This window comes from Rhinatrema bivittatum, chromosome 8 (genome assembly GCF_901001135.1).
Source record: "Rhinatrema bivittatum chromosome 8, aRhiBiv1.1, whole genome shotgun sequence".
NCBI lineage: Eukaryota > Metazoa > Chordata > Amphibia > Gymnophiona > Rhinatrematidae > Rhinatrema > Rhinatrema bivittatum.
Genome location: NC_042622.1, coordinates 168,166,486 through 168,191,808, shown reverse-complemented (window position 1 = coordinate 168,191,808; position 25,323 = coordinate 168,166,486). Strand labels below are relative to the sequence as shown.

Below are 25,323 nucleotides of genomic sequence, written 5' to 3'. Positions count from 1 at the left end.
GCACCACCTCCCACTTGCTCCAGGACACACAGCAGGAAATTAGAAAGGCATCCCTGAACAGCCGAGAAAATTCTAAAACATAGCCTTCTCTCACCACCTGCAGGACTCACTGGGGTCAGACGTGATCTTGGTCCACTCCTCATAAAATAGGGTCGGCCTCCCTCCAACGGAGGAGTGGACCCACACACTTTCATTGCCAATCTTGTTACCGCCCCCACCTTGGGACCCACTGTCCCTCAGGGGCCTGCGCTGGGCTTGAAAGGACTACTGTCAGCCAGAACTCTGCTTTGGGGAAGCTGGCACCTGACTCCTGCCAGCACAAAACCTCCTATCCTCCCGAAATTGATAACGCAGAGGAAAAAACTTCTTGGGGTTCTTCTTGTCCTCTGGCAACTTATTACCCTTAGAATCCCCCAGTTGCTTCATGAGCTGCTCCAGATCCTCTCCAAACAGCAGTTTCCCCTTAAAGGGTAGGTTTGACAGCTGGGCCTTAGACCACACATCTGCCAAACAATTTCATAGCCACAGGAGTCTCCTCGCAGCCACCGCCAAGACCATGCTTCTGGCGGAAGTCTGAATCATGTCGTACAGGGCATCCACCATAAAGGATGCACCCACTTGCGCTGCCTCCACAGCCAATCCCAACCTCTTATTGTGCTCTTTCTGAACCCAGCACAAACAGGCTGTCTGCAGACTACCGCAAACCGCTACACGCAGGCTCAGAGCTGAAACTTCAAACAACCTTTTAAGAAAGGTATTTACAGATCCTGCATAGGATCCCCTACAGGAGTGCTAGGATCCTGAACCGAATCCAGCGATGCCATACCAACAGGGCCCCTACCCGGATCCACTGGACCTCCCTGTACCTGATTCAGAACATCCATCTCATCAGACAGGTCTTCGTCCACCGCGGACCTCTTGAGACCCAAGAGCCTCAGGAAACCTCTGACTCCACCTGCTTAGGCTTCTTCGCCACCCGGGACCTTCCTAGGCAAAGGCCTCTTGGTCCCAGCTCCCTTCTTGGCCAAATAGGCCTTATGCATCAAAAGGACGAAATCCAGAGAAAAAGTTTCCAGATCTAAAGAAGGGAGGTCTGGATCCACATCCCTTTGCAATTGCTCCCCATCCCTGCCACCAGCAGGGTCTTTTTCTGCAGGAAAAAGCAGGGAAGGGGAGTCCCGATGCCCTGAAACAGCAGCCTGGCTCCCAGCACATGTGCACAAATTGGCTGCCGGTTCCTCAGAAACCCCCCCCCCCGGGCTTCCAAAACTTGCCCCACCAAATTTGGGTTCCTGCTGTCCCTTGGGCGCCTGCAGAGGTCCCTGCCCCTCTGGAGGTGCATTCTCTGCAAAATGCAGTCCAATAGAGGTAAAAGCAACTTTAGCTGCAGCCCCAGCAAACTTTTCCGTGCAGCGTAGGTAACAGTATGCCGACAAAAGCGACCCAAAACAAAAAAATCCTGCCTGCAAGCACTGCAGGCAGCACTATCCGGGTGCTGAATCCAGCCCACCAGGCCCGACACCAACAGTTATTCGGCCCCACTCATCTTGAGCTGCCTCCTGGCAGTGAAACCTGAAGCCAGCTGCTGGAGCACAGCCTAAAGCTGCACAGCCTAAAGCTGCACACACCCTTTCCTCTTCTTTTAAACTTTTTTTTTTTAAACAACTTAATTAACGGGACAAAGACAGGGAAGAAAACTGAAAATACTTCCTTGCTTCTGGTGTAGATGGCTGAGCCGAGGCAGGCTACAGGGACCCAGAGAAGATGAGGGAACCAGAACCACCGGCTATCACCACCCCCTATAGAAAAGTGCAGAGCTCCCCAGGATTACCAACCCCCTGCTCTACTCGAGGGATGGCCCACGAAGGATCCTAACACCTCAGGGAGCTGAAATCTTTTCAAGAAATTTAAAGATTAAGAATTGAGAACTCCAGACTGCAGGTATGCACCTCTACCATCTGCTGGAGACAGAGAAATACTGAGGGACTGCATTGTAGCAGTGCCTCGAAGTTTTGTTCTCTGCCTCTATCTGCTGGTAGGGATGCATAAACCTACTTGTCTGAACTGATCCGGGGTACGAACAGAAAAAGCAAATTAAAAAGAATGCAAGTGAAAGCTGTCACCAGAAGCAGCTTCCCTTGGCCTGACCAGCAGGTGGTGCTGGTACAACATGCAAGTCATGACTGCTCCAGACACAGAGCAACAAAGCAGATGGATTTCTCCAAACAAGGCTACACTGTGCCCATGGTAGAAATGTCCTCAATTAAGCAAATATTTAACTGGAGAGAGAAAAGAGAAATTTTCTTTCAGGACTCCAAGGAAGATATATTAGGTGATATTAACCAGCAGCATACACTGCTTTCTACACATCTTTTTTAATTTACTATCTCTGCTCTTACTATACTGCCTCTCTAACAGTTTAAATATTATGATTATGTAGTTTACTATTTTATTTGTATTTACTTCCTTTTCTCTTTTGGAAATGCAAATATTTTTAAATGAATATTTGTTACCTACTGTAAACTGGTTTGATATGTTCGCATGAAAAATTCAGTATATAAAAATTATTAAATAAATAAATCTTACATCATCAAATAATAATAAAAATGAAGAGAGAAGTGAAAAAATTTACTTAAATAGGATTACTCTAAAAACATTAATTGGAGAAATTACATATCTGATCATTTTGTTTTCCTTAGTATAAACAGATGGACTCAGGACCAATGGGTTTATGCTCCCCTGCCAGCAGATAGAGACAGAGCCAGGTTTCAAAGCGGACGTCACCCTAGAACTCAGCCCCTCAGTATTCTTTTCAAAAGCCACAGTGGACATACTAAGGAAAAAAACTTGATTAAAAACTAACAACAGTAACCGTACTCAACTAACAAACATTGAACCCAGGTAAGATTATAAATGCCCTGATCTAGGGACTAGATGACGCTTACCCGTAATCTCTTGGAATCAATATCCACTCCATGGGCAAATCCTTGGCACCGTTCTTGGGCAGCTGTGGGTGGGATGCTGAGTTCATCTGTCTACACTAAGGAAAACGAAATTATCAGGTAAGTAATTTCTCCATTTCCTAGCGTGTAGCCAGATGGACTCAGGACCAATGGGATGTACAAAAGCTACTCCCGAATGGGACGGGAAGCTGCCCGCGGTCCAGTTAACACCGCCCTTACAAAGGCTGCATCCTCCCGGGCCTGAACCTGGAGAAGGTGTGCAAGGAGGACCATGTCGCTGCTTGGCAGATAGCGACGGGAGACAGCATTCTCGCTTCATCCCATGAGACCGCCTGAGCTTTAACCTGAAGGGGTAATGGCTTTCCTGCCTCAACACAGGCTCCTGTGACCACCTCCTTAATCCAGCGAACTAAGATAACCTGTAAAGCTGGTTCGCCCTGCTTCCTTCCACAGAGAAGGCCAAACAGGCGGTCTGTCTTTCGGACTGGTTCTGAAAGTTCTAGATACCGCACCAAAAGCCTACTGACATTCAAATGGCGAAGGAGGAGGTATTCGTCTGCATCTTGTGCTTATCTAGGGAAGGCAATGAAATGGAATGATTCAAACAAAAAACTCAGAGACTACCTTGGGCAAGAAGGATGGAATGGTACAAAGCTGTAATGCTCCTGGAGTCATCTGGAGGAATAGTTCTAAACACGACAATGCCAATAGTTCAGAGATGCGATGTGCCGAGCATATAGCCACCAGGAACACAGTTTTCAGGGTTAATAAATGCAAGGAAAGACTGTGCAGCAGTCGAAAGGAAGGCCCTGCCAAAAATTCCAATACTAGATTAAGATTCCATAAGGGAACCAGCCATCATAGGAGGTGGCTGGAGGTGCTTCACCCCTTTCAGAAAATAGGCCAAACCCGGATGAGCCGACAGGCGGGTTCTGTTTACCTCACCCCGAAACAGGAAAGAACTGCTACCCGGACCTTCAAGGAGTTAAGGGTCAAACCTTTATTCAAGCTGTCCTGCAAAAATTCCAGAATTAGTAGGATTTTGACCATCCAAGGGGAAACATGTTCCTTGCACCAGGCCTCACTCTTCAGACCTGTACATACACTAGAGACATAGAGAACTTCCACATGTGGAGTAAGGTGGCAATTACTGTCACCGAATAACCTCGCTTCATCAGGCGAGCTCTCTCAAGGGCCAGACTGTAAGATAGAGTCAGGTCCTCGTGAAGGACCGGTCCCTGTGTGGTGGGAGGCACGGGGAGGGGGGGGGGGGGGGTGTCTCCACCAGCAGTCTCCACATGTCCACATACCATGGATGCCTAGGCCAATCTGGAGCTACTAGTAGGACTAATCCCCTGTGGTGCTCAATTCTGCGATTGACCCTGTCCAAGAAGGGCCACGGAGGAAAGGCATACAAGCAGCTCCTCTTCCAGCCAGGTCTGAATGAGAGGGTTGATCTCTAGGGTCAATTGATCTCTTCTGCGACTGAAGAATCAGGGAACCTTCGCATTGTGAGATGTGGTCAGCAGGTCGATGGACAGGAGACCTCAGCGATCTAGTACCAGCTGAAAGGCTTTGGCTGACATCGCCCACTCTCCTGGATCCAGACTCTCCCTGCTTAGAAAGTCTGCTCTGATGTGGTCTTTTCCTGCGATGTGGGAGACAGATTATCTGTAGATTTATTTCCGCCTATTCCATAAGGAGATCTCTCCCCTTTGACACTTGCTGGATTTTGGTGAATGTAGGCTACCGTTATTGCGTTGTCAGACATTATGCGGACTGTTTGACCCTGGAGCATGTGGCTGAATTGTAGACACGCCAATTTGACTGCCCGGGCTTCCAGGCAGTTTATGTTCCAGAGGGCCTCTTCCTTGGTCCATCATCCCTGGACCGTCAGTTCCTGACAGTGAGCTCCCCAACACCAGAGGCTCACGTCTGTTGTGAGGACCAGCCAGTTTGGAGGGGACAGGAGTATACCCTTGCCCAGATGAGCTTCCTGCAGCCACCACTGGAGCTGAGAGCATATTTCCATTGGTAAGTGGAGGTGAATCGAATACTCTTGAGACCATGGAGCACTGAAGTGGTCACATGTGTGCCCTCGTCCATGGCACTACTTCCAAAGTTTTTAAATCACCACGGAGATGCGGGAGAATAAAGTCAGTCCCAGAAATTCCAAAATAATTTTGAATATGCAAATATTTTTATTTTCAACACAGGGTCCCCCGACACGGATTCGTGTTTCGCCAAACGCGGCTTCGTCGGGGGGGGGGGGGGGGGGGAACAGTATATTCTTTGTAGCACTCAAACTAAAATTAAAGCAAAAACAGTAAATTAATACTTAAAAATGGGGATTGATTACAATAGCAGATCCTGTATTGTCAGAACAATTAAATATAATGTACCATATAGGTATGAACTTTTTTATAATTCAAAACCACAGAGAGAAACAGTGCTATAAAGAACATAGACAGAAAGAAACAAGAACAAAAATAGAAATTGAATTGGAATTCGCCAAGTTACTGAACACCAAAAGGACACAAAATTTCCAGAATAAATTCAATATTGTGAACTCCTAACCTACGATGAGCAACAAAACAGGGCACATATAAAATCAGATCATGTGTATATTTAGGAAATTATTCAGACCTCAAGAAATCTTCCTTCAATAACTCCAAAAAACTAATCGAAATACATCAAATTTCAATATAAAACTTATCACGTATCTAAAGTCTAATGCCTATTGGTAGTTCTAATCGCGTGTACAACAATATAAATGAAGAACCCGGTACCTTTAAATTTCAGCGTCTTTGGCGGCAGTTCTGGCAAGGAGAGCCAAGAACGCCGGCATTACTCGATATTTAAAGTGTCAAATTTGGCGCCAAAATCCGACCAATCCAAATAGGTTGCCGTGGCAACTCCCAGCCAATCAAAATTGAACCCGCCCAGCAGGAAACAGGATTCAACAGTGATCTTTTAAAGAAAGTATTGCCACTCGATTTCATTGTTAAGTCCCTCAGGCGTGAGACTATGTAATTTAAAAATCCATTTTTGTTCCCTGCGTGCCAGTATATCAGAGAAGCAACCACCCCGTGACGGTGGCACAACTACATCGATTACACAGAATTTTATGTCAGATTCAGTGTGTCCCATAGAGGTCCAATGTGTGACTAAAGGAGCTGTTTCCCTAGTATTTTTAATATTCGAACGAATTTAGATGATACGAGTTCGAATTGGGCGAGACGTCTTGCCCACGTATAATTTTGCACACGGGCACTACTTCCAAAGTTGCCACCATCAAACCGAGGAATTGAAGATAGCTCCACACTGTCAGGCGTATTGTGTTCAGACGCACTTAGGATATCAACTTCCTTATCTGCATGGTCGGAAGACTTTGCCCTGCTTGGTGTCGAACCGGACTCCCAGATATTCCAAGGACTAGGAGGGTTTGAGACTGCTTTTGTCCAGGTTTATGACCTAACTGAGTTCCTGAAGCAAGGTCTTTGCCCAGGACAACCAGTCGTCCAAGTATGGGTGCATCAGGATCCCCTCTTTTCTCAACACTGCCACTACAACCACCATAATTTTGGAAAATGTGCTGGGGGTGGTGGCCAGGCCAAAGGGCAGTGCCTGGAACCGATAATGGTGACAGAGTACCGCAAAGCGTAGGAAACAATGTTCTTGCCGGATTGGAATATGTAGATAGGCCTCGGATAGGTCTAGGGAGGTTAAGAACTCTACTGACTGAATGGCCATTATCAAAGAGAGTAGGGTTTCCATGGGGAAATGAATCCATCGAAGATGTCAGTTGACGCTCGAGATCCAGGATGGGGCCAAATAACCTTCCTTCTTGGGAACGATGAAATAGATGAAACACCCCGAATTTTCCTGGGGTGCAGGAAGTGGGATTATAGCCCTCATCCTGAGGAGCCTTAATAGGGTAGTCTCCACTGCCTGCTTCTTTTGCTGGGAGTGGCAAGGAGATATCATGAATATGTCCTGAGGAGTGCTGCAAAATTCCAGCACATATTCTTCTCTTATGACCTCCAGTATCCATTTGTCCGAAGTGATCTCGACCCACCATTGATCAAAGAGGAACAGCTGATGCCCTCTCTCCTCGTTCCGAGAGTGGGTCGGCAAAACTTCATTGGGGGGGTTCAGAACAAACCTGAACCCGAGCCTGACACTCTTGGGAGGCCAACCCCAAAAGGACTGAGACCTCCCAAAGGACAAAGACCTCTGAAATGTCGAGTTTCTATAGGGGCGAAAGCGTTAGGAGCCCCTGGATCGACCCCTCATACAGCGCCCCTCATAGGCAAGGGGGGCTGTAACTGCTTTCTCTTATCTTCTGGTAGTTGGTGTACTGGAGATTAGCCCTATTTACTGGCCAGCTTTTCCAATTCGCTTCCAAAAAGCAGAGATCCTTTAAAGGGCATCTTTGTGAGATTTGCCTTGGATGTTGCGTCTGCTGACCAATTCCACAGAAATAGCTGTCTTCTGGCCACCACCACTGAGGCCACTCCTCTTGCTGAGATATGGACTAGGTCAGCTAAAAGGGGAGCAGCGGGTTCCATATCAGCTCTAGAATTCTCCCCCGAGTCATCCGCCTCCTCAGAGAGGAGCAGACACAAACGAGCTACCAGGGAACAACAAGAAGCAATCTGTAAGGTCATTGCTACAGCGTCAAAGGCCTGTTTAAGGATGGACTCCATCCACCTATCGTGTGCATCCTTTAAGGCCGTTCCTTCCTCCACTGGGATAGTTGTTCGCTTAGAGACAGCACAGACTAGCGCATCCACTTTAGGGAAACGCAAACGTTCTCTTGCTGCTGGATCCAGTGGGTAAAGAGCTTCTAACGCTCGTCCCCCTTCAAAATTTGCTTCTCTGTCATCCCACTCCAGGTCAATCAACTCCTGGATGGCTTCCAATACTAGAAAGTAGCAAGAGGCTTTCCCCTAGAGAAATCAGAATGGGATTCTTCTTTGGTTTCGTGAGTCTGCCCCAGGAACTCCCAGGATCTGAGTCAATGCATGTCTCAAGGTCTGCCAATAGGACTGGGAGAGGGAGGGCTTACCAGCTAATGTCTGTCCGAACAGGGGCAACTGAGGGCTCACACTTAAAATTATGTGCACAGGTTTCAGACATCTACACGGGCCACAGCAAGGCACACGCACAGCCCGTGTGCCCGGCTTTATTTGTATTCTGCTCCTAGTAAGTTGTGCGCATATGTATGCGTGTGATGTTATATGCACAGCGCGTGCACAGAACAGACATGCACTGCACGTACTGGGCAATACAGGCACAAAAATGCACGCAAGATGGCGCTGCCGCGGCCTAAGACACACTGCGCCTACAAGCCTAATGCAGCGCCTAGCCCACCAGGGAGCTGCTCAATCAATTCGGAAGTCCACTTCCCCTTACCCCAACAGGATCGGGGACAACACTGATACGGCACGCTGAGCGAGGAGACTTGTAGAAGTCTTACCGAAACCCCTCCAACGTCTCTGAATCGGGAGGAAATTTTTTTTTTTTTTTAAACTTACCTGGGCTGAGTGCTTACTGGCTGAGTACAGAGATGGTGTCCAGCTGCGGAGGGAGAGGGCTTTGGCCATCACCACCGCGTTCGGCTTCCTGCACCCACGGCCTTTCAGATGCTTCAGTAGCAAAGTCCACACTGGGAACCAGCTACTAGTACACTTCAGAAGGATCTCAGAAATCACCTCAGGAATTCTCAACTGGGGGAGGGACCTTTAGGAATCACCACAGGAGAGTGGGGCTCAATCAATCATTTCTTCAATTTAAAAGTAGAATTTTTTCTTTCAAAAGGTACAGCGATCCTCATAAGGAAAGCATGTCCGTATCTGCTGGAGACGGAGAAATACTCAAGGACTGAGGTCACTGCAGGAGTGTATCTAGGGTGATGTCAGCTGTGAAATCTGACTCTGTCTCTATCTGCTGGCAGGGGAGCATAAATCCACTGGTCTTAAGTCCATCTGGCTACACGCTAGGAAATGGGGCTTTAATAAGAAACACATACAGTTTAATGATACTGCAGCATAGTAACATACCAACAAGAAACTGATATGCCCACCTGGGCAGTCTCTATGGGGCAACCAGCCCTTCTCTACCCTCAAGTACCTCCTTACTATGTTTAGTGTTCTCTTCTACATGGGCTCACTATAAACAGAGGGAGGGAAGCAGGTAGTCTCTCTCAGCAGGCAATGCACATGACATTCTACTCACCCCTTGGCAGATACTGTGATTTTGTATATGCCTGCAACCAAGAGACGCCAGTAATCTCCATCCTTAGCAGAGGTAATAGGGTGATCAATGTCAGCAACGCTAATGGTGGCATTGTGGATTCCCCGTTTGTCAGTTGCATCCAGCACAAACCCCTTGACACCTCGATGAACCTATACAGATGATCAGCAGATGCAGTCTCAGGCCACATTTTTACACACACAAGAGCATTTCATGTTGTGAATGTAGACACCAAGTGTCTGGGTGGCATAAGAAAAGCATTTTAAAACTGGCTGGATCTATGCTACAGCAGACTTTTGCAGGTCACTGAACTCTCACCTGTTTGATGAACTGCAAAAGAGATTTGTGATTTTGCTCCCAGTATGTGGGTAACTCGGCTGCAAAGGGGTACTTCACACAACCCGTCTCAATGGTTACTTCAAAGCAGTTTGTGTTCAGATAATTCCAGTCCTGCATACCACCTAGGGCAATTTACAACTCTTATGAGCTATTTAAACATCACTTCAGACAAAGATTAAATAATATTCTAGTTGTTAGGTCCTGTCTGACAGCATGACAGGGAGGGGCTGCACAAGGACACAGTAACAAGGTTAAAAGTTGAGGGATTTGTCAATTTTTTATTGATCCTTCCCTTCAAGGAAAGTGTGCTTCTGGCTCCAATCATCTTAATTACAGTAAAAAGCTACCCAAACCCAACACAAACCCAACAAATAAACCAGAGCCCAGTGAGAGCCATGAGAAAGCATATCTTGAGAGTGAAGTCTTTTCAAACTTGTGCAAGCACCACCAGAAGACATGAATGAAGTCTGTAGTGTGCAGACCAAAAGCAATGCATTAAAACAATATCCAGTGGCATGAATGTGGGTTATAGACAGTGTGTCATTCTAGCTGATGGAGGGTGATGTACCTGGAACATTGTACCACTGGGCTCCATTTGTTATACCATGTAAGAAATGTTCATCGGGGTACATGTCATTGCAGGGGACACCACTGTACATCTGTGCATTTTCCTGAAAATGGCATAAAACGAAAGGGTGTTGGATTCTAAGTCACCTCCTGTTCACTGACAAGAACAAAGAGAATCAGAAATATGGCCAAATCATAACAATCTAAAATGTTCAGAGAGATATAATATCACCCTAAACAGACATCGGTTGGTAAAGTTTTAAGAAAAGAAAGTACCAACAGAAAAAAGGGATTCTTCAGGTAACGAGGCACCTTTACCTCTGGGAAATTGATACCCTGCAGTTACAGGTGAGCTTTGTTCTCTCATGAGGTATTTCATTTTCCATCTACCAAGCATAAAACAAGTGATCTGACCCTAACCAAACAGTAACTGAGAAAGTCACAGCAGTTGCAGAACAAAATCTAGAGAGTAACAATAGCAGCTAATAGAAGGGGACATTTCCACTTTTTAAAAATTACTACTGCTATTTTATTACATTTACCTCAGAATAGGCAAGTGCAAGCTGCTGGAATATGGCATCATCGGGAGATTTACTGTACACAGCTAATCCCCTCTCATCATCATCATAGGGGTAATTAACCACCAGGGATCCTGCGGAGGAGATATGATTGATTTTACTCAGCATGCTTTAAAGAAATTATTTCATTCATCCAGGGAAGAACCTTGCAGGGAAATGCTCCAAAACAGCAGCTTTAAGATTTCTTTAGCAACAATAACTAAGTTTAGAAGACCCCTGGAGGTGGAAGAATTACTGGGAGACAAAGTCTCACAAACTGTTGGCCTCAAATAGGTGAAGAAATTCCCAGGAGCTCTGGGTGACTAAGTGAAGGCGCATTTCCACTAAATCTACACGAGGAGAAAACTTTTCCATAAGAGGTTTTTACTCTCAAGTTTTGAGCTTGACTGTCCTTCGTCAGTCTAAGGATTTCACAGGATATATAAAACTCCTTTCAGATCTTCATAAATTCAAAAATAGTCAGGGCTGGAAACTTCCAGGGCATCTGACAGAAGAGACTGCAGTGAGTCCCAGGACATGGAGAGGTGTCCCAGTGGCAGCCTCCAAAGGGACCCAATTGCGAGGCAAAGAGGGAGAATAGGTGGGCAGCAGGTGCCTAGGAGGAGGAAAGAAACATACTTTGAAGCAGGGAAAGGACATAGGAAAAAGAGCAAAGAAAAAGTAAAAAAGAAAAGCAAACAGAAATAAAGTTAAACAACAAAAAAACCCCCACACAAAAAATGTCTCTGGCTCCCAATAGTACTGCCTGGCACTTTAGGTTTCCACATTGTCTGCAACCCCTGATAACAGTAAGAAATTGGTGGGACGCATACCTCCATGTAAGTTTGCTGATAGCACAAAGGGATAGGACTGGAGCCAGCTCATGACGGCCAAGGTCTCTGGCTGAGTAGGATCTGTGACTGGGAAGAATTGATCTGGGAAGTTTCTGTTCAGGTCGTAATTGTTGCTGTTGTTCCTCCCCAGGACGCCCTTATGGAGTCCTGCACAGGAATGGCAAAACCATGCAATCAATAAAATCTCACAACCCAGACAAAAGCAAGCTGCTTAAACTTTCTTACAGTTTCATTTTCATATTGTAAAACAAACACCCCAGACTTAAGTTTAACCATTGACATGGAACTATGGCTACCCTGTATATTATACCATTTCCTAATGGGATTTTACATCCCTTTTACTTCTCTGCAGTATGCATGGTTAGAGACCACAATCCTACAGCATTCAGGGCACTTTAAAACACAATGAGAATTTGAAAAGAGCACAATAAGATCACATTTTGCTTTTTGGCTTGTGGTGCTGTCTGAATCTTTATTCTTATTTCTTCTCCCAGATTTAAAGCTATGAGATCTGCCACAATCTGGCTCCAAACTACCTGAAAAAAGGTAGGAAATAGAAAGTTTTCTTACTCTGTTGATAAAAATTCTACAAAACAGATGTTTCCCTGCTTCTTTAATTCTCTAGTGCACTTGTCGCTTACCTTCCTGTGCTTTTTCATATCCATCAGGGTTCATGGAGGGCATGATGTGGATCCGAGTGTTTTCAACCAGATCTGTGACTTCAGGGTCACTTCTAAAATTCTTGCAGAGATATTCAATCAGGTTGAGGAGCAGTTCTCTGCCCACCACTTCGTTCCCATGCATGTTTCCTATGTACTTGAATTCTGGTTCACCTGGAGGAACACCTTGCATTAGAACTCACATGTGAAATCGTAATCCCTTCTTCTCAAACCAGGATACAAAACAATTCTCTCTTCTTAGTGAGTTTGAACTATTGCAATTAAAAAAAAAAACAAAGAAATCAGAGCCTAATTACTCTTAATATCCAAAAGTAAAGGAAAATTGGTTCTTACCTGCTAATTTTTGTTCCTGGGGAGGAAGGAAAACCCTTGCCTCCCCAGGAGCCTCTGGTGCCACTGCAACTGCACTCAAGATAGCCACCGTTCCTGCGCTCACCGGAAAAGGATCTGCAGCAGGTCCCAATGACCTCATAGGCCTTATATGTGCCAAAACAGAGTCTGCACTCTTACCTAAATGGAGCCAGTACCATCTGAGCTGCCCTTGCCCCCAGAGATGCAGTGCGCGCACATATCCCTGCACGAGTGGCAGAGCTTGTCACGATCCTTGGCCTGCTCCATGTGTGTCCCACATACACTACCTCTTTGTCACTTGCCACAGCACTCTCATCAACGCCAGGACCCCTACCTACCACCAGCTCTCACCTGTGTCTGGTGTGATCACTGATCATTCAGAGCCAGCTGAAGTCTAGAAATCCTCTCCAAGCCACCATGTAAAACGATCAGGTCGTTATTTTTTTGTAATAAAGAGAAAAGTAATTTCCTGAATGCTGCAGAGCGGCTGCTGGTTTCAGAGAGCTCTCCAGGGGATCAAGGGAACTGGACTACCAGCTAATCGAAACCCTCTCAGTGTCCAGGGACGAGCCAGCCCCAAGGATCACCAACCCTATGCTCATCCACCTCAACCAGGAAGGATGGTCCCCCACCAGGGTCCTAACAACCCCCTAGGAGAAGCTCTTGAAAGAAATTAATCTTCATTTTTTTTCCTAACTCCAGACTTCAGGTTTTAAACCTCTACCATCTGCTGGAGACAGAGAAATACTGAGGGACTGCAGGTGGCATACAAGGTTAAGTAGTGGTATCAGTAAAGCTTTTCTTCTAGGTCTCCATCTGCTGGCAGGGAGGCAAAACCCAAGAGTATGGATTGATCTGGGGTATGAACAGCAACTTAAGTTGGTCACTAATGTTTTAGTTCTCCAGTTTCCAGACAGGCGTGTGGGAGGAACCCAGTTATCGCTCATACAAGAGCCCACATAATTGGCACTTTTCAGAACTGGCCCGCTTGGGTGTGTGTACATTTACATGCATATATAAATTCTGCGCAGAAATAAAAGTGCACATCAGGAGAGTAATTCCATGCAGAGTCTGGATTTACGTATACACTTAACTTTCACATATAAAGTTAAATTAGTTCTTACCTGCTAATTTTCGTTCCTGTAATAGCACAGATCAGTTCAGACTCCTGAGTTTTTGCCTCCCTGCCAGCAAATGGAGACAGAGAAAGCAGAGTTGCTTACCTGTAACAGGTGTTCACAGAGGACAGCAGGATCACTGAAGGGAGAGTGAGAAGAAAAAACATCCATGCCTGAGCATGGACAAAACATAACTGAAGAGAGTAACCGCGAGCTGCACGCGGGAATTGCTGCGCATGTGCAGCACAAAAGATTTTGAATCTTGATGAAAGTGTCCGATTGAGTGCACCGTCAGCAACGTCACTCAAATAGCAGTGCTAATTCTGCCTGCTTATATACGATAAACAGGTGTTCTCCAAGGACAGCAGGATGTTAGTCCTCACACATGGATAACATCATCAGATGGTGCCCAGCGTGGAAAGAATCTAGAACTTTCAAACATGTCATACTGAGCATGTGCAGCTGTAGTCATCACCCTGCCCCTAGGCAGAGTCCCTCAGTCCATGATATAGCTAATACATAGAGAAACCAATTCCTGGGGAGGTGGGTGGGTTTCGAGAGGACCAACATCCTGCTGTTCTCTGAAAACATCTGTTACAGAAAAGCAACTCTACTTTCTCAGAGAACAAGCAGGATGGTAGTCCTCACACATGGTCTAATCCCTAGCTATAGGCTGTCCGAGCGGGAAACTGCACAGTGTAGAAGCACTAACCATCTTCCCCTTTTGCCTGTGAGGCAGCCGACCCACAAGGGGTCCAGGCTGGAGAAGATTTGGGTTCTACAAAGAAAAATCATAGAAATGACACAAAATCCTCATGCATAGCAGGGGCACCTAAGGTAGAGGAGTGATGCGAGTACGAGCAGAAGCATATTCCGCATCACGGAAAACATTACAAGCAGGCTTTCGGATCAGTAATCCTGACAATGAAGTAGACCTACAGTACAGGCCTGGGTACAGGAAAAAGCCTAGATATGTAAACAAGAAAAGGACTGTTGGACAAAGACCGGAAAGTTTTCTTTAGTGTTAGAAGTCAACCGAAAACCCAACTGAGGCCCGAGAATTCCCCAGAAAGAAAATGTGGTCCACTGACATCTGAACGACAAAATATCTCTGCAGAAGTGTGCCCAATCAGGCTGAGGGCTCTATCTCGGTGGGTAACTCCCTACTGGAATCAGCAGTGGGATGTTCGCTTGGGTTTGGGATATACCACCTAGCGACTTGTGCTTACCCTGGCAGTCCTGCGGTCTATCTCCTTGTGTTCTCGCTCCCTCTGACTTCCAGTTGGGATGTCGAGGGGAGGGGAGGGGAGGAAAAGCGAAGGCATTTGTGGTATACCTTAGTTTATACCTGCAGGGAAAATACACCATGTTTTCCCTATATTTTCACCAGGCTCTGGCTAATAATGCCTTTAGCTTTTCTCTCTTCACTAGTTTGCCCAAAGTGCCTTCCTGCTCACATGACCGATCCTGTACATAGGATGGATAGCCCTGCCCTTGACACGGTGCAGTGTGAGTGAGCTTCAGGCCTAACTTCTCTCCCTGCTCAGGAGTTGGGATAGTGATCTATTCAGGCATTGCCATTCATCCCCTGAAACTCCTGATGTTGTCCTGCATGATCAACTAGGTCTGCTGCTTCGGCACGTAGGGTCTGTCTCAGGTCCTGCCGTTGTTGCTGATTATACTCCACTAAGAGAAGGGAAGCCGGGCTGCCACAAGTGCAACACCTGTCAAACAGGATTTCTTCACTGGCCCAGAAACCCTAATGGAAACAGGGCTGGGCCAGGGTGATCTTGGAACAGACTACCAAGCACCTGGCTTAGGTATTAATACCCCAGCCAAGATTAAAAATACTTCCCCCAAGGAAGCATATGGTCCAATAATGGAACAACCGTTGCATGAACCAGGACTCCCTCGTCCGCAAGCAGGGTTCTCTCTAAAATGGGGAAGTATAGCATGCAAGCCACAGAAGGAGCAACATTTCTGTTGCAGGATCCCTTGTCCCCCAACTTCCTCAGCCATGGATATTGTGATAGGTTGAAAGGCATACTCGCCAATTAGATGGACTAGAAACCTCCTCACTGAGATAGGGTCCCGCAGGTGAGAGTGACTAGCCAGAACAGCCCAATGAGTTCTCCCATCCGGGAGTCAACCTTGATACCTGCTGAACTCATTGGGCTGTTCTGGCTAGTCGCTCTCACCTGCGGGACCCTATCTCAGTGAGGAGGTTTCTAGTCCATCTAATTGGCGAGTATGCCTTTCAACCTATCACAATATCCATGGCTGAGGAAGTTGGGGGACAAGGGATCCTGCAACAGAAATGTTGCTCTTGCTGTGGCTTGCATGCTATACTTCCCCATTTTAGAGAGAACCCTGCTTGCGGACGAGGGAGTCCTGGTTCATGCAACGGTTGTTCCATTATTGGACCATATGCTTCCTTGGGGGAAGTATTTTTAATCTTGGCTGGGGTATTAATACCTAAACCAGGTGCTTGGTAGTCTGTTCCAAGATCACCCTGGCCCAGCCCTGTTTCCATTAGGGTTTCTGGGCCAGTGAAGAAATCCTGTTTGACAGGTGTTGCACTTGTGGCAGCCCGGCTTCCCTTCTCTTAGTGGAGTATAATCAGCAACAACGGCAGAACCTGAGAAAGACCTGGAAAGGCTTCCTCGCGAAACAGACCTGCTGTGCCTTAGAACAACCCTAGAAGAGCGCTACTGCTCAACTGGCTCTTGGAGCTCAAGAGGAACCAAGAGAAATCACCATTCAGAAGCGGTGACATCCCTTCCTTGGTAGCAAAGAACAAAGGACACCCCTTGTCGGGGTGGAGAATCGGCATCCAGAGGGACCCATAAAGGTTGCCCTGGAACCCAGACTAATCTCCCCTTCTTGAAGGGAGAGGAGTAATGGGAATCGGGGCCTCCCCATCACAAATATCTTTCAACTCTCTCATTGAGAGTTGAGTTACAATCACTGATCGCTGACCAATCCACCACATGAAGCTTTTAGATGGGGTAGGTCACAGTAATCAACGGAGGAACCCCAGCAAAAATGGTCCAACAACCGATGCTGCTGTTGTTCCCCGCAGCCTGGCATCAGATATGGAAGAAGGCTGTCACAGTTGCTATCTTCTGCAAAAAGCAGGAATTCAAGGCCCATCCACTTCTTTTCTTTTCTAAAAACTTTGAAATGCAATGATCCTCTGGATGGGAGGAGTTATGAGTTGAAAGGACCTATGGTGGACATACCCAATTATACAACAGTTTTATTCTATGGTCAAGAAAGCAATGGCACGTAACCCCAGATCCTAAATTTTACCAATGCCTGTGTTATGCCTATTGGGCTACTGGAAGAATGCAAAATACCCACAAAAAAATTGCTCCCCACTTAATTCATGTTGGCACACACTATTAAAGGGGAGCATGACCAATTGTCCATCTCGATGGGGTTAAGAGTTATGTAAAGCAGAGTTGCTTACCTGTAACAGGTGTTCTACGAGAGCAGTATGTTAGTCCTCACACATGGGTGACATCAGCCCTGAAGCGGAAAACTTGTGTCAAAGTTTCTAGAAATTTGACTAGGCACACTGAGCATGGGGGTCCACATGGGGACCCTCTTCAATTTCGTAACATAGAATTATGTTTAAAAATAAAAATAGGAGAAACCGAACTTCGCAGGGTGGCAGGCGGGTTTCATGAGGACTAACATCCTGCTATCCTCGGAGAACACCTGTTACAGGTAAACAACTCTGCTTTTTCCAAGGACAAGCAGGATGGTAGTCCTCAAACATGGGTGAATCCCTAGCTACAGGCTGCTCTCCAACACTAAAGGGGACCAAAAGACCCCCCAACCAGGTGCCAATGTACACAATACCACCAGTGCTATTGGTAACAGAGGGGGGAGACATCCTGAGCCCAAACAACATGCCCTAGGTTGGAAGAGTTGGGTTCTACACTTCAAACAAGTTCCGAAGGACAGACCAGGTGAACCTACTGTCACGTCGGCTGTCCCTATTCCAGACAATAATGAGAAGGGAATGTGCAGAGAAAACATCACGTCACAGCCTTGCAGATCTTCTCCATGAGAACTGCTCACAAGTGGGCCACCAATGCTGCCATGGCTTACAGAATGAGCCTTGATATAACCCCCAAGATGCAGTCTCGCCTGGGTATAACAAAAGGAGATGCAATTTGCTAGCCAACTGTATAGTGTCTGTCTGGCAACGGCAATACCCAACCTATTTTTATCAAAAAAAAAACAAAAGGTTGGATGGACTGTCTATGGGCTTGTGTCTGCTCCAGACAGAAGTCTAAGGCTTGCTTGCAGTCCAAACTGTGCAATACTCGTTCACCTTGGTGTGAATGGGACCTGAGAAAAAAATATTCGCAGGTGAAAATCCTTCACCACCTTAGGTAGGAACTTAGGGTGCATACACAAGACCACCCTGTCATGAGAAAACTTAGTATAAGATGGATAAATCACTAAGGCCTAGAGCTCACTGAAGTGACTGCCACCAAAAATATGACTTGCCTGCCACCAAAAATATGACTGCCACCAAAAATATGACGGATATGGCCATGATGGGACGAAACAAAAGGGCCGCTTTGAAGTGCTGAAAAAAAATGTGAAAATCTGAATATAAAATCTAAATAAATAAATAAAAGCAATGGCAGCGGGCTTAAATGGCCAGCGTGCACTGCCACCATGGAGGGAACTGACAGCGAAAAGAAACTTACATGAAATGCTGAAAACCCTGACTAGTGATACAACGGGAAGGCACAGACAGGGACCCGGCAACACAAATGAGAAGAAAAACCATGAAAAACCGCAAAAAGACAAAAAGTTTCCACAAGGCTAAAAAGAGCAAAAGTGAGCTCAATCACACCACAAGGCTTACAGCTCTGCAGAAAAGAAGAGACTGAAGAGGGATCCGTGTGGACGCATTGTATAGGGCATGATAGACATGCTCAGTGTTTCCGCATTGGGGCTCCATCTGAAGATGTCATCCATATGTAAAGACTACCATCCTGCTTGTCCTCTGAGAATTAACTTTGTTGTTTGTAGCTTACATGTTTGATTCTTTTCAGTGAGATACTAATTGAGAGCCTTACTGAATAAGGGCTTTGTTAAGCTTTTATTCTTTCATTTATATAGCTGGTGCTCATTATACTTGCATAGAGAAATACCATTTTGCTTCACCTCCATTGCTTGTGCTTATTGGTACTGGATTTAAAATAAAAACTGAAAAATTACTTTGAGAAATGCTGAATTACAAACTCTTATGGGTTCTGATTGGTTCAGACCTCAGCAGGCATGGGCACATGGAAATACCAGAGCACCCAAATATTATTCCTACAGGTTTTTAAACATAAGAAGTAACTGAGAGCCCCCAGCCTAGAAATCTCTTCTTCAGCCTTGCAGGGTGAGCACAAGTCATCTCCAAACTGAAGAATCCAACTGATTAATCTGTGTAAAGTGACTCAACAGCCCAAAATGTGGGGAACTATGACTCAAATACACATATTCTTTAAATATAGGATAAAGCAATATGGGATTACCCCCCTTTTATAAACCCTCAAATTATTTCTTGCCCTGGGTTATTCTGGCTTTCAATATGCAAAGTTCAGGTTTTTAATCACACTGCCCCATTTCTATCCATGATTCCTTCTGCAGTCATCTAGCTTTCCTTTCTATTCAGACAACAGGGCTGTGATTTCATGTGTCAGAATACATTACCTGGTTCGTGGATGTTCGGGTTGACTGATATCTCCATCACATATAGCTCCCGTGATTCCACTGATTTGCCCACAGAGTAGAGCCGTGTGATGTTTGGGTACTCATTAGCATACCTCCTCAGGAAGATCTCCATGTCAGAGAAATGGTGATGGCGGAAATCCTCAGGCTGGATGGGCTGGTGAAGGGAGTGTGCGCTTTCTGTCATCACTGTGCTTGGAATGGCGGTGGTGGTGGTGGTAGTAGTGGTAGTAATAGTAGTGGTGGTGGTGGTGGAAACTGTGACAATGGTCACTTCCTCTGTGTTGTTAGAAGGCACAAATGTGATAGGCTGCAGAGAGAAATTCAGTGCTGCTGCCAGTCCTTCTGTCACCTTAATATCTGTTGTAGTCATTCCCGTGTACCTGCACAAAAGATTTGCACATATCAAAATCATCATCAGTTGCCTTCATCATAGCAGCAAGGACATCTCTGGGTATTCTTCTGCTGAAGTCAAATATTGCAGCTCTTTCAACATTCACGCAAAGAAAGGAAAGCCACTCAGCCAATCAGAATTGGCAGTAGGTAACAGTGACAATCCTCATATTAAGGGCAATGCCCCATCATGTTATGGAACAGAAAGCAGAGTTGCTTACCTGTAACAGGTGTTCTCCAAGGCAGCAGGATGTTAGTCCTCACACATGGGTATCATCTGATGGAGCCCGGCACAGAAAACTTGTGTCAAAGTTTCTAGAAACTTTGACTGGCACCAGCTCAACATGCCAGTATCCACGCATCAATGCGGGGTCCCTCTTCAGTCTTATAATATAGAATTCATGAAAAATAAAACATAGGCGCTGGAAATCTTGCCATTATCTCTGTCGGGGAGGAGTGCTCTGGTTAGTATGGTCATTCTCCTTAAGATGCTGTACCCCTTACAAATCTTGCCTTTATGGATTGATAACACCCAGGGTTCGCAGATTTCTTTCACTAGTGAGCTCATTCGTTTGGAATAATGATAGGGCACAGATCCGCTATGATGTGCTGCGACTGGATACAAAAAAGGGGGAAGTTCGGTTAATGGATTTGAGAGTTTATAATGCGGCCTGCCTTCTCTGTCTCCTACAAGAGTGGACATTGGGTAAGCGGAATTTCGACGTGGAGGGGGTTGCTCGATAATTGGACCTACCCTTATTTGCCAATAAATTTGGTCCATGTGCAACAAAAGGCCCTTAAATCGTTAGGGGTGGTTAGCCTTCTGGTTGATAGTGGCCCAGAAGGTGTGGCAGTGGTGGTGCAGTCTCTTGGGACAGGTGGTTTTGTGTGTCGACTTTTCTCACTCTGGTGGGCAATCCAGAGTTCTTACCGGGGTACCAGAACGCTACATTTTGTATCTGGCTCAGCAAAGGGGTGAGAAACTTGGCATCCTTAGTAGATCAGGAAGCCTCCCGCTGGTTATTCTTTCAGTAGTTTTGGGAGGAATTGGAGCTACCGCATAGGCATTTTATTTTTAGCATTTTTGCAGGCTCCTCATTATGGCACTAGTGTTTGTGCTGGAGAGTTGCCCAAGCTCATATATATACACGGATGAGGAGGATAGCTTTTTTGATACAGGGCCTAAATTTAACAAGATTTCAATCTGGGTTTCTCACTTAAGAAGAACTTTTGCCTGCTTGTCACATGGAACACCTAGCGGTTAAATGGAGTGATGATCTGGGGGAACTTATTGATTCGAGTGTTTTGAGCTCGGCCTTTACATTAGCTCATAAGTTTATCCTGGCTGTGGTTATGCGAGTGATCCAATTCAAACTGCTTCAGAGTCTACATCACTAGGGTTTGGGGGTTAAAATGGGAATTTGGGAATCCAATATGCGTCTCAAATGTAAGACTCACTCTAGGACTCTGTGTCACATGTTCACTAGGTGTATAAAGCTCCAGGGAGGTTCTGGGGTGAAGTATCTGATTTTCTGGATGAGATTATGGGAAATGGGGTTCCCTGGTCTGGGAAATTAATTTATTTGCATTTTATTGATAAGCTCTCAAGGCTTCCATAGGGGGGAAGCGGTTTTTGATAGCAGCTCTGTTGCTTGCCAAAAAATCTGTATTATTGTGTTGGAAAACCGATGAAATCCCTAGCTTTGCTCAATGGTTAGCGCTGATGCAATCCACCGCGCAGATTGAGCAACTGTGATTAAAAGATTTGCCCACAGGTAGAGCCTCCCTAGCTTACAAAGGTTATTTTGAGTTATGGAGGAAAGTCTTATGGAAGTGTGAAGCGAACCATAGGAAAATTGGTTCTTACCTGCTAATTTTTGTTCCTGTAGTTCCACGGATCAGTCCAGACTGCTGGGTTTTGCCTCCCTGCCAGCAGATGCAGACAGAGAAAAACTTTGAGAGCACCCCCTCTTAAGCCAGTGTGCTACCAGTGTCACTTCAGTATAAAAATGATCAAAGCAGAAGAAATCAAACAGTCTGAGAATAAACCAACAATGGACAAGAAGAAATAACCCAAGTAACTATGTACATGTGAAAAAACTGTGAATAGGATAAAGGAGAAAACCTGTACCCTTTGTCAGCCAGTAAAGTACCTATCAACAAATTCTGCAACAACCACCAAGATAGACCAAGCAGACTCCCCAGAACAAAAACCCAGAACCCAAAGGGTGGTCATATGAACTGATCTGTGGTACTACAGGAATGAAAGTTAGCAGGTAAGAACCAATTTTCCTTTCCCTGTACATACCCAGATCAGTCCAGACTACTGGGATGTACCAAAGCTTTCCTATCTGGGATGGGACCTGGAGAGTCCTGCTCGAATGCACTCTCTCTGAAAAGAACATCCGGAGCCTGGACATCCAATCTGTAGTGCATGGCAAAGTAATTAAGGACTTCCAGGTTGCTGCTCTGCTAATTTTCTGCGGCGAGACCAACTGACATTCCGCCCAAGTGGCGGCCTTTGACCGAATCGACTGCACTTTAAGACCCTCTGGAACAGGCCGACCACAACATATATAGGCGGAAGCAATAGCCTCTTTCAACCAACGGGCTATGGTCACTTTAGACGCCTTATGCCCTCTCTTAGCTCCGCACCATAGGACAAAAATGACCCGACAATCGGAACAGATTAGTGACTTCTATAATGCAACAGACCCTTCCAACATCCAGCTGTCTCAATTCTCTGGAGTGAGGCGCATCTCTCTCGATGTTCGGAAAGGCCGGGAGCTCCACCGATTGGTTTAAGTGAAAAGCAGAGACCACTTTGGGCAAAAGAGAGGGCACCGTCCGTAGAGAAACCCTGGAACCTGAAATGCGTAAAAAAGGTTCCCTGCACGAAAGGGCTTGAAGTTCCGAAACACTCCGGGCCGAACAGATTGCCACCAAAAACACCGTCTTCAGAGTCAAATCCTTCAGGGTGGACTTCCTCCTGAATGGTTCAAAAGGCGCATCACACAAAACTCTGAGGACCAAATTAAGGTCCGTAGATGGGCATACCAAGCGACCTGGAGGATTCAAAATCTTCAAAACCACACCCCCCCCCCCCCCCCCCCCGTAGGAAACAAACCACATCTGGATGTGCCACCACCCTGGCGGTTGTTGCAAGCCACAACTGTTGCATTGTCCTGCTTTAGGGATCATTCGTGGGGGTAGAACAAGCGACTCAGAATGTCCACTGCCACATTCTGTTCCTGTTCAGGTACCACATCGCCACCTGATTATCGGTCTAGACCAGAACTACCTTGTTGGCTAGGCAATCCTGGAGTGCCCACAGAGTGTACCAAACTGCACGTAGTTCCAGGAAGTTTATTTGATACTGTTGTTCCTACGAGGACCATCGACCCTGGGTGCAGATATCTGCAACATGGGCTCCCCAACCCAGGTGGGAGACATCTGTAGTGAGAATGACCTGAGTAGGAAGAACCTAGAAAGGTATTCTCACATCTAAGTTGGACTGGGTTTCCCACCACGATAAGGACTCCCGAAGTGGCGTGGTGACCATGATGCGCGCACAAAGGTCCTGGGTGGCCTGGCACCACTGGGACCGTAAAGTCCACTCTGCCCTGCGCGCATGTGTAGTTGGGCAAAGAGCTTAACATGAACTGTCGCTGCCATGTGGCCCAAGAGACGCAGCATCTTGTGCACAGAGGCCTATTGATTCCGAGAGACCTCCTCCACCAGACACACTAGGGTCAGTGCTCGGTCGCAGGGCAAAAACGCCAGACACTGAACTATGTCATATCTGGCTCCAGTAAAGTCCAGCTGAAGGGATGGAACAAGATGGGACTTTGGGTAGTTGATTAGAAACCCCAAGGCCGGATATTAAAGGGAGGAGGAGTCAAGATGGCAGCATAGCGAGGTTGAGCAGTGGAGCTGTCTGATGCCCTTGACTGAAATTTTCTAAAATATGTCTCCAAAACGAAAGGGGAAGATCCAGGTTTATCCCTCGGTACCTCTCCCCTATTCAACAACTGGATATTACCCGCTGTATGTCCTCACCTGCATTTTCTCCAGGGGCTGAGGAGCCTGATGGCGGGGCGGTGTGGGAGTGTCTCCCGTGCCGGCAGAGGAGGCATCCCTGAGACTGGATCTTAGACAACCGCTGGCACAAAGAATAGTCGTTGAGAACCCCTCTGGGGCTCCGGGGGATGATGTCACTTCCGAGTCTGAAGCAGAGGGAGCGGCTCTCCAATCCTCACGCTGGAACTGGGCACTTTGTCTGCATTTTCCCCAAGCGGGTGAAAGCGGGGCACGCCTTGATGGCCAGCCCCTGGAAGTCGGGGAGATTGGTCTGGACGTTGCAGTAGGGGGTATTTTTACCCAAGTTAACAACGGTGTTGGCGACAGCGGTGAGTTATTTAAAATCCCTTCTCGGCCCATAGTTGTAACATTGGAGGCCCTGTGGGACCTTGTGGTTGGTTTTGGGACTAATCTTAATACTCTGAATATTAAAATGGATCATGACACTACTAAATTTCAGAAAAACTTTCAAGATATAGAAAACCAGGTTAATTTGATGTCTTCCAGAATTTCTAAATCTGAAGGAAATAGTAAGCAAGTACAAGACTTTAACGTAGCAACAGTGAAAGACTGAGAGGCTATGGCCAGACAGATAGAATATCTGGAGAATAACATCAGACGCCCTAACCTGAGGATTCTTAATTTTCCAAGGGTAGTTGGAGAGATCCCATTTACTACTCTGAAAAAAGTTTTTCAAGAGGTCTTGGATTTTCCTATGGACTCAGTATTTCAATAAACACTTGCTTCTTTTTACCTAAGCCTAAAATGCCAAATATACCAGCAGATATGCCATTTCAAAATGATTTAACTAATTTCCTTGAAAACTTTTCTAATGAGGTTATTGATAGAGGAACATTGTTAGTTTCTTTTATTTCTTCTATAGATGTAAATGCTGTTATGAAAAATTACTTTAGGAATTATCAGATTACTTTTTATGCTTCATCTGTATAAATATTTCCTGATTTAGCTTCGATAACCCAAATTAGGTGTAACGGATTTATAGTTATTAGTCAAGAAGTTGTTGCTTTAGGATTTTCATTTATGTTGCGTTTTCCATGCAAATGTATCATAAAAAAAGGAGAAGAGTTATTTTTTTCACACCTGAACAGCTAAAAATGTTTGTAGAATCCCAAAAACTTCTCACTTCGTCTCAGTCGCCTTCATAATTAAAATTAGTTATGCTGGAAGTCTATGTTAAGTCATTAAACCTTAGTCATATTTCCATTTGTATATCTCCCTGTAATTTCCTCTCCCCCCCCCCAAAAGCAGAGTGTTCTGTTAACTAAGTGGAAGTGTTATTGTTAAAGTATTTGAATTTAACTTACATATTTGTAATAATTGTATTTCCCACAAATTTCCATACAAATTAATGTTATGTTTGTTTGTAAAAATCTCAGAAATAAAGAATTTAAAAA

The 25,323-nt window shown here is 45.8% G+C and overlaps 1 protein-coding gene across 1 annotated transcript in view; it reads right to left on the bottom strand.

Annotated features, from left to right (window-relative positions):
* CPD (carboxypeptidase D) overlaps nt 1-25,323 on the bottom strand; it is a 134,016-nt gene that overhangs the window by 52,861 nt on the left and 55,832 nt on the right. The window contains exons 5-11 of the mRNA XM_029611226.1: nt 19,418-19,818; nt 12,180-12,371; nt 11,518-11,685; nt 10,670-10,779; nt 10,129-10,231; nt 9,540-9,682; nt 9,204-9,373 (exon numbers count right to left, since the gene is read on the bottom strand). Coding sequence (XP_029467086.1) covers nt 9,204-9,373; nt 9,540-9,682; nt 10,129-10,231; nt 10,670-10,779; nt 11,518-11,685; nt 12,180-12,371; nt 19,418-19,818 — 1,287 coding nt within the window. The remainder of the gene's footprint in view (nt 1-9,203; nt 9,374-9,539; nt 9,683-10,128; nt 10,232-10,669; nt 10,780-11,517; nt 11,686-12,179; nt 12,372-19,417; nt 19,819-25,323) is intronic.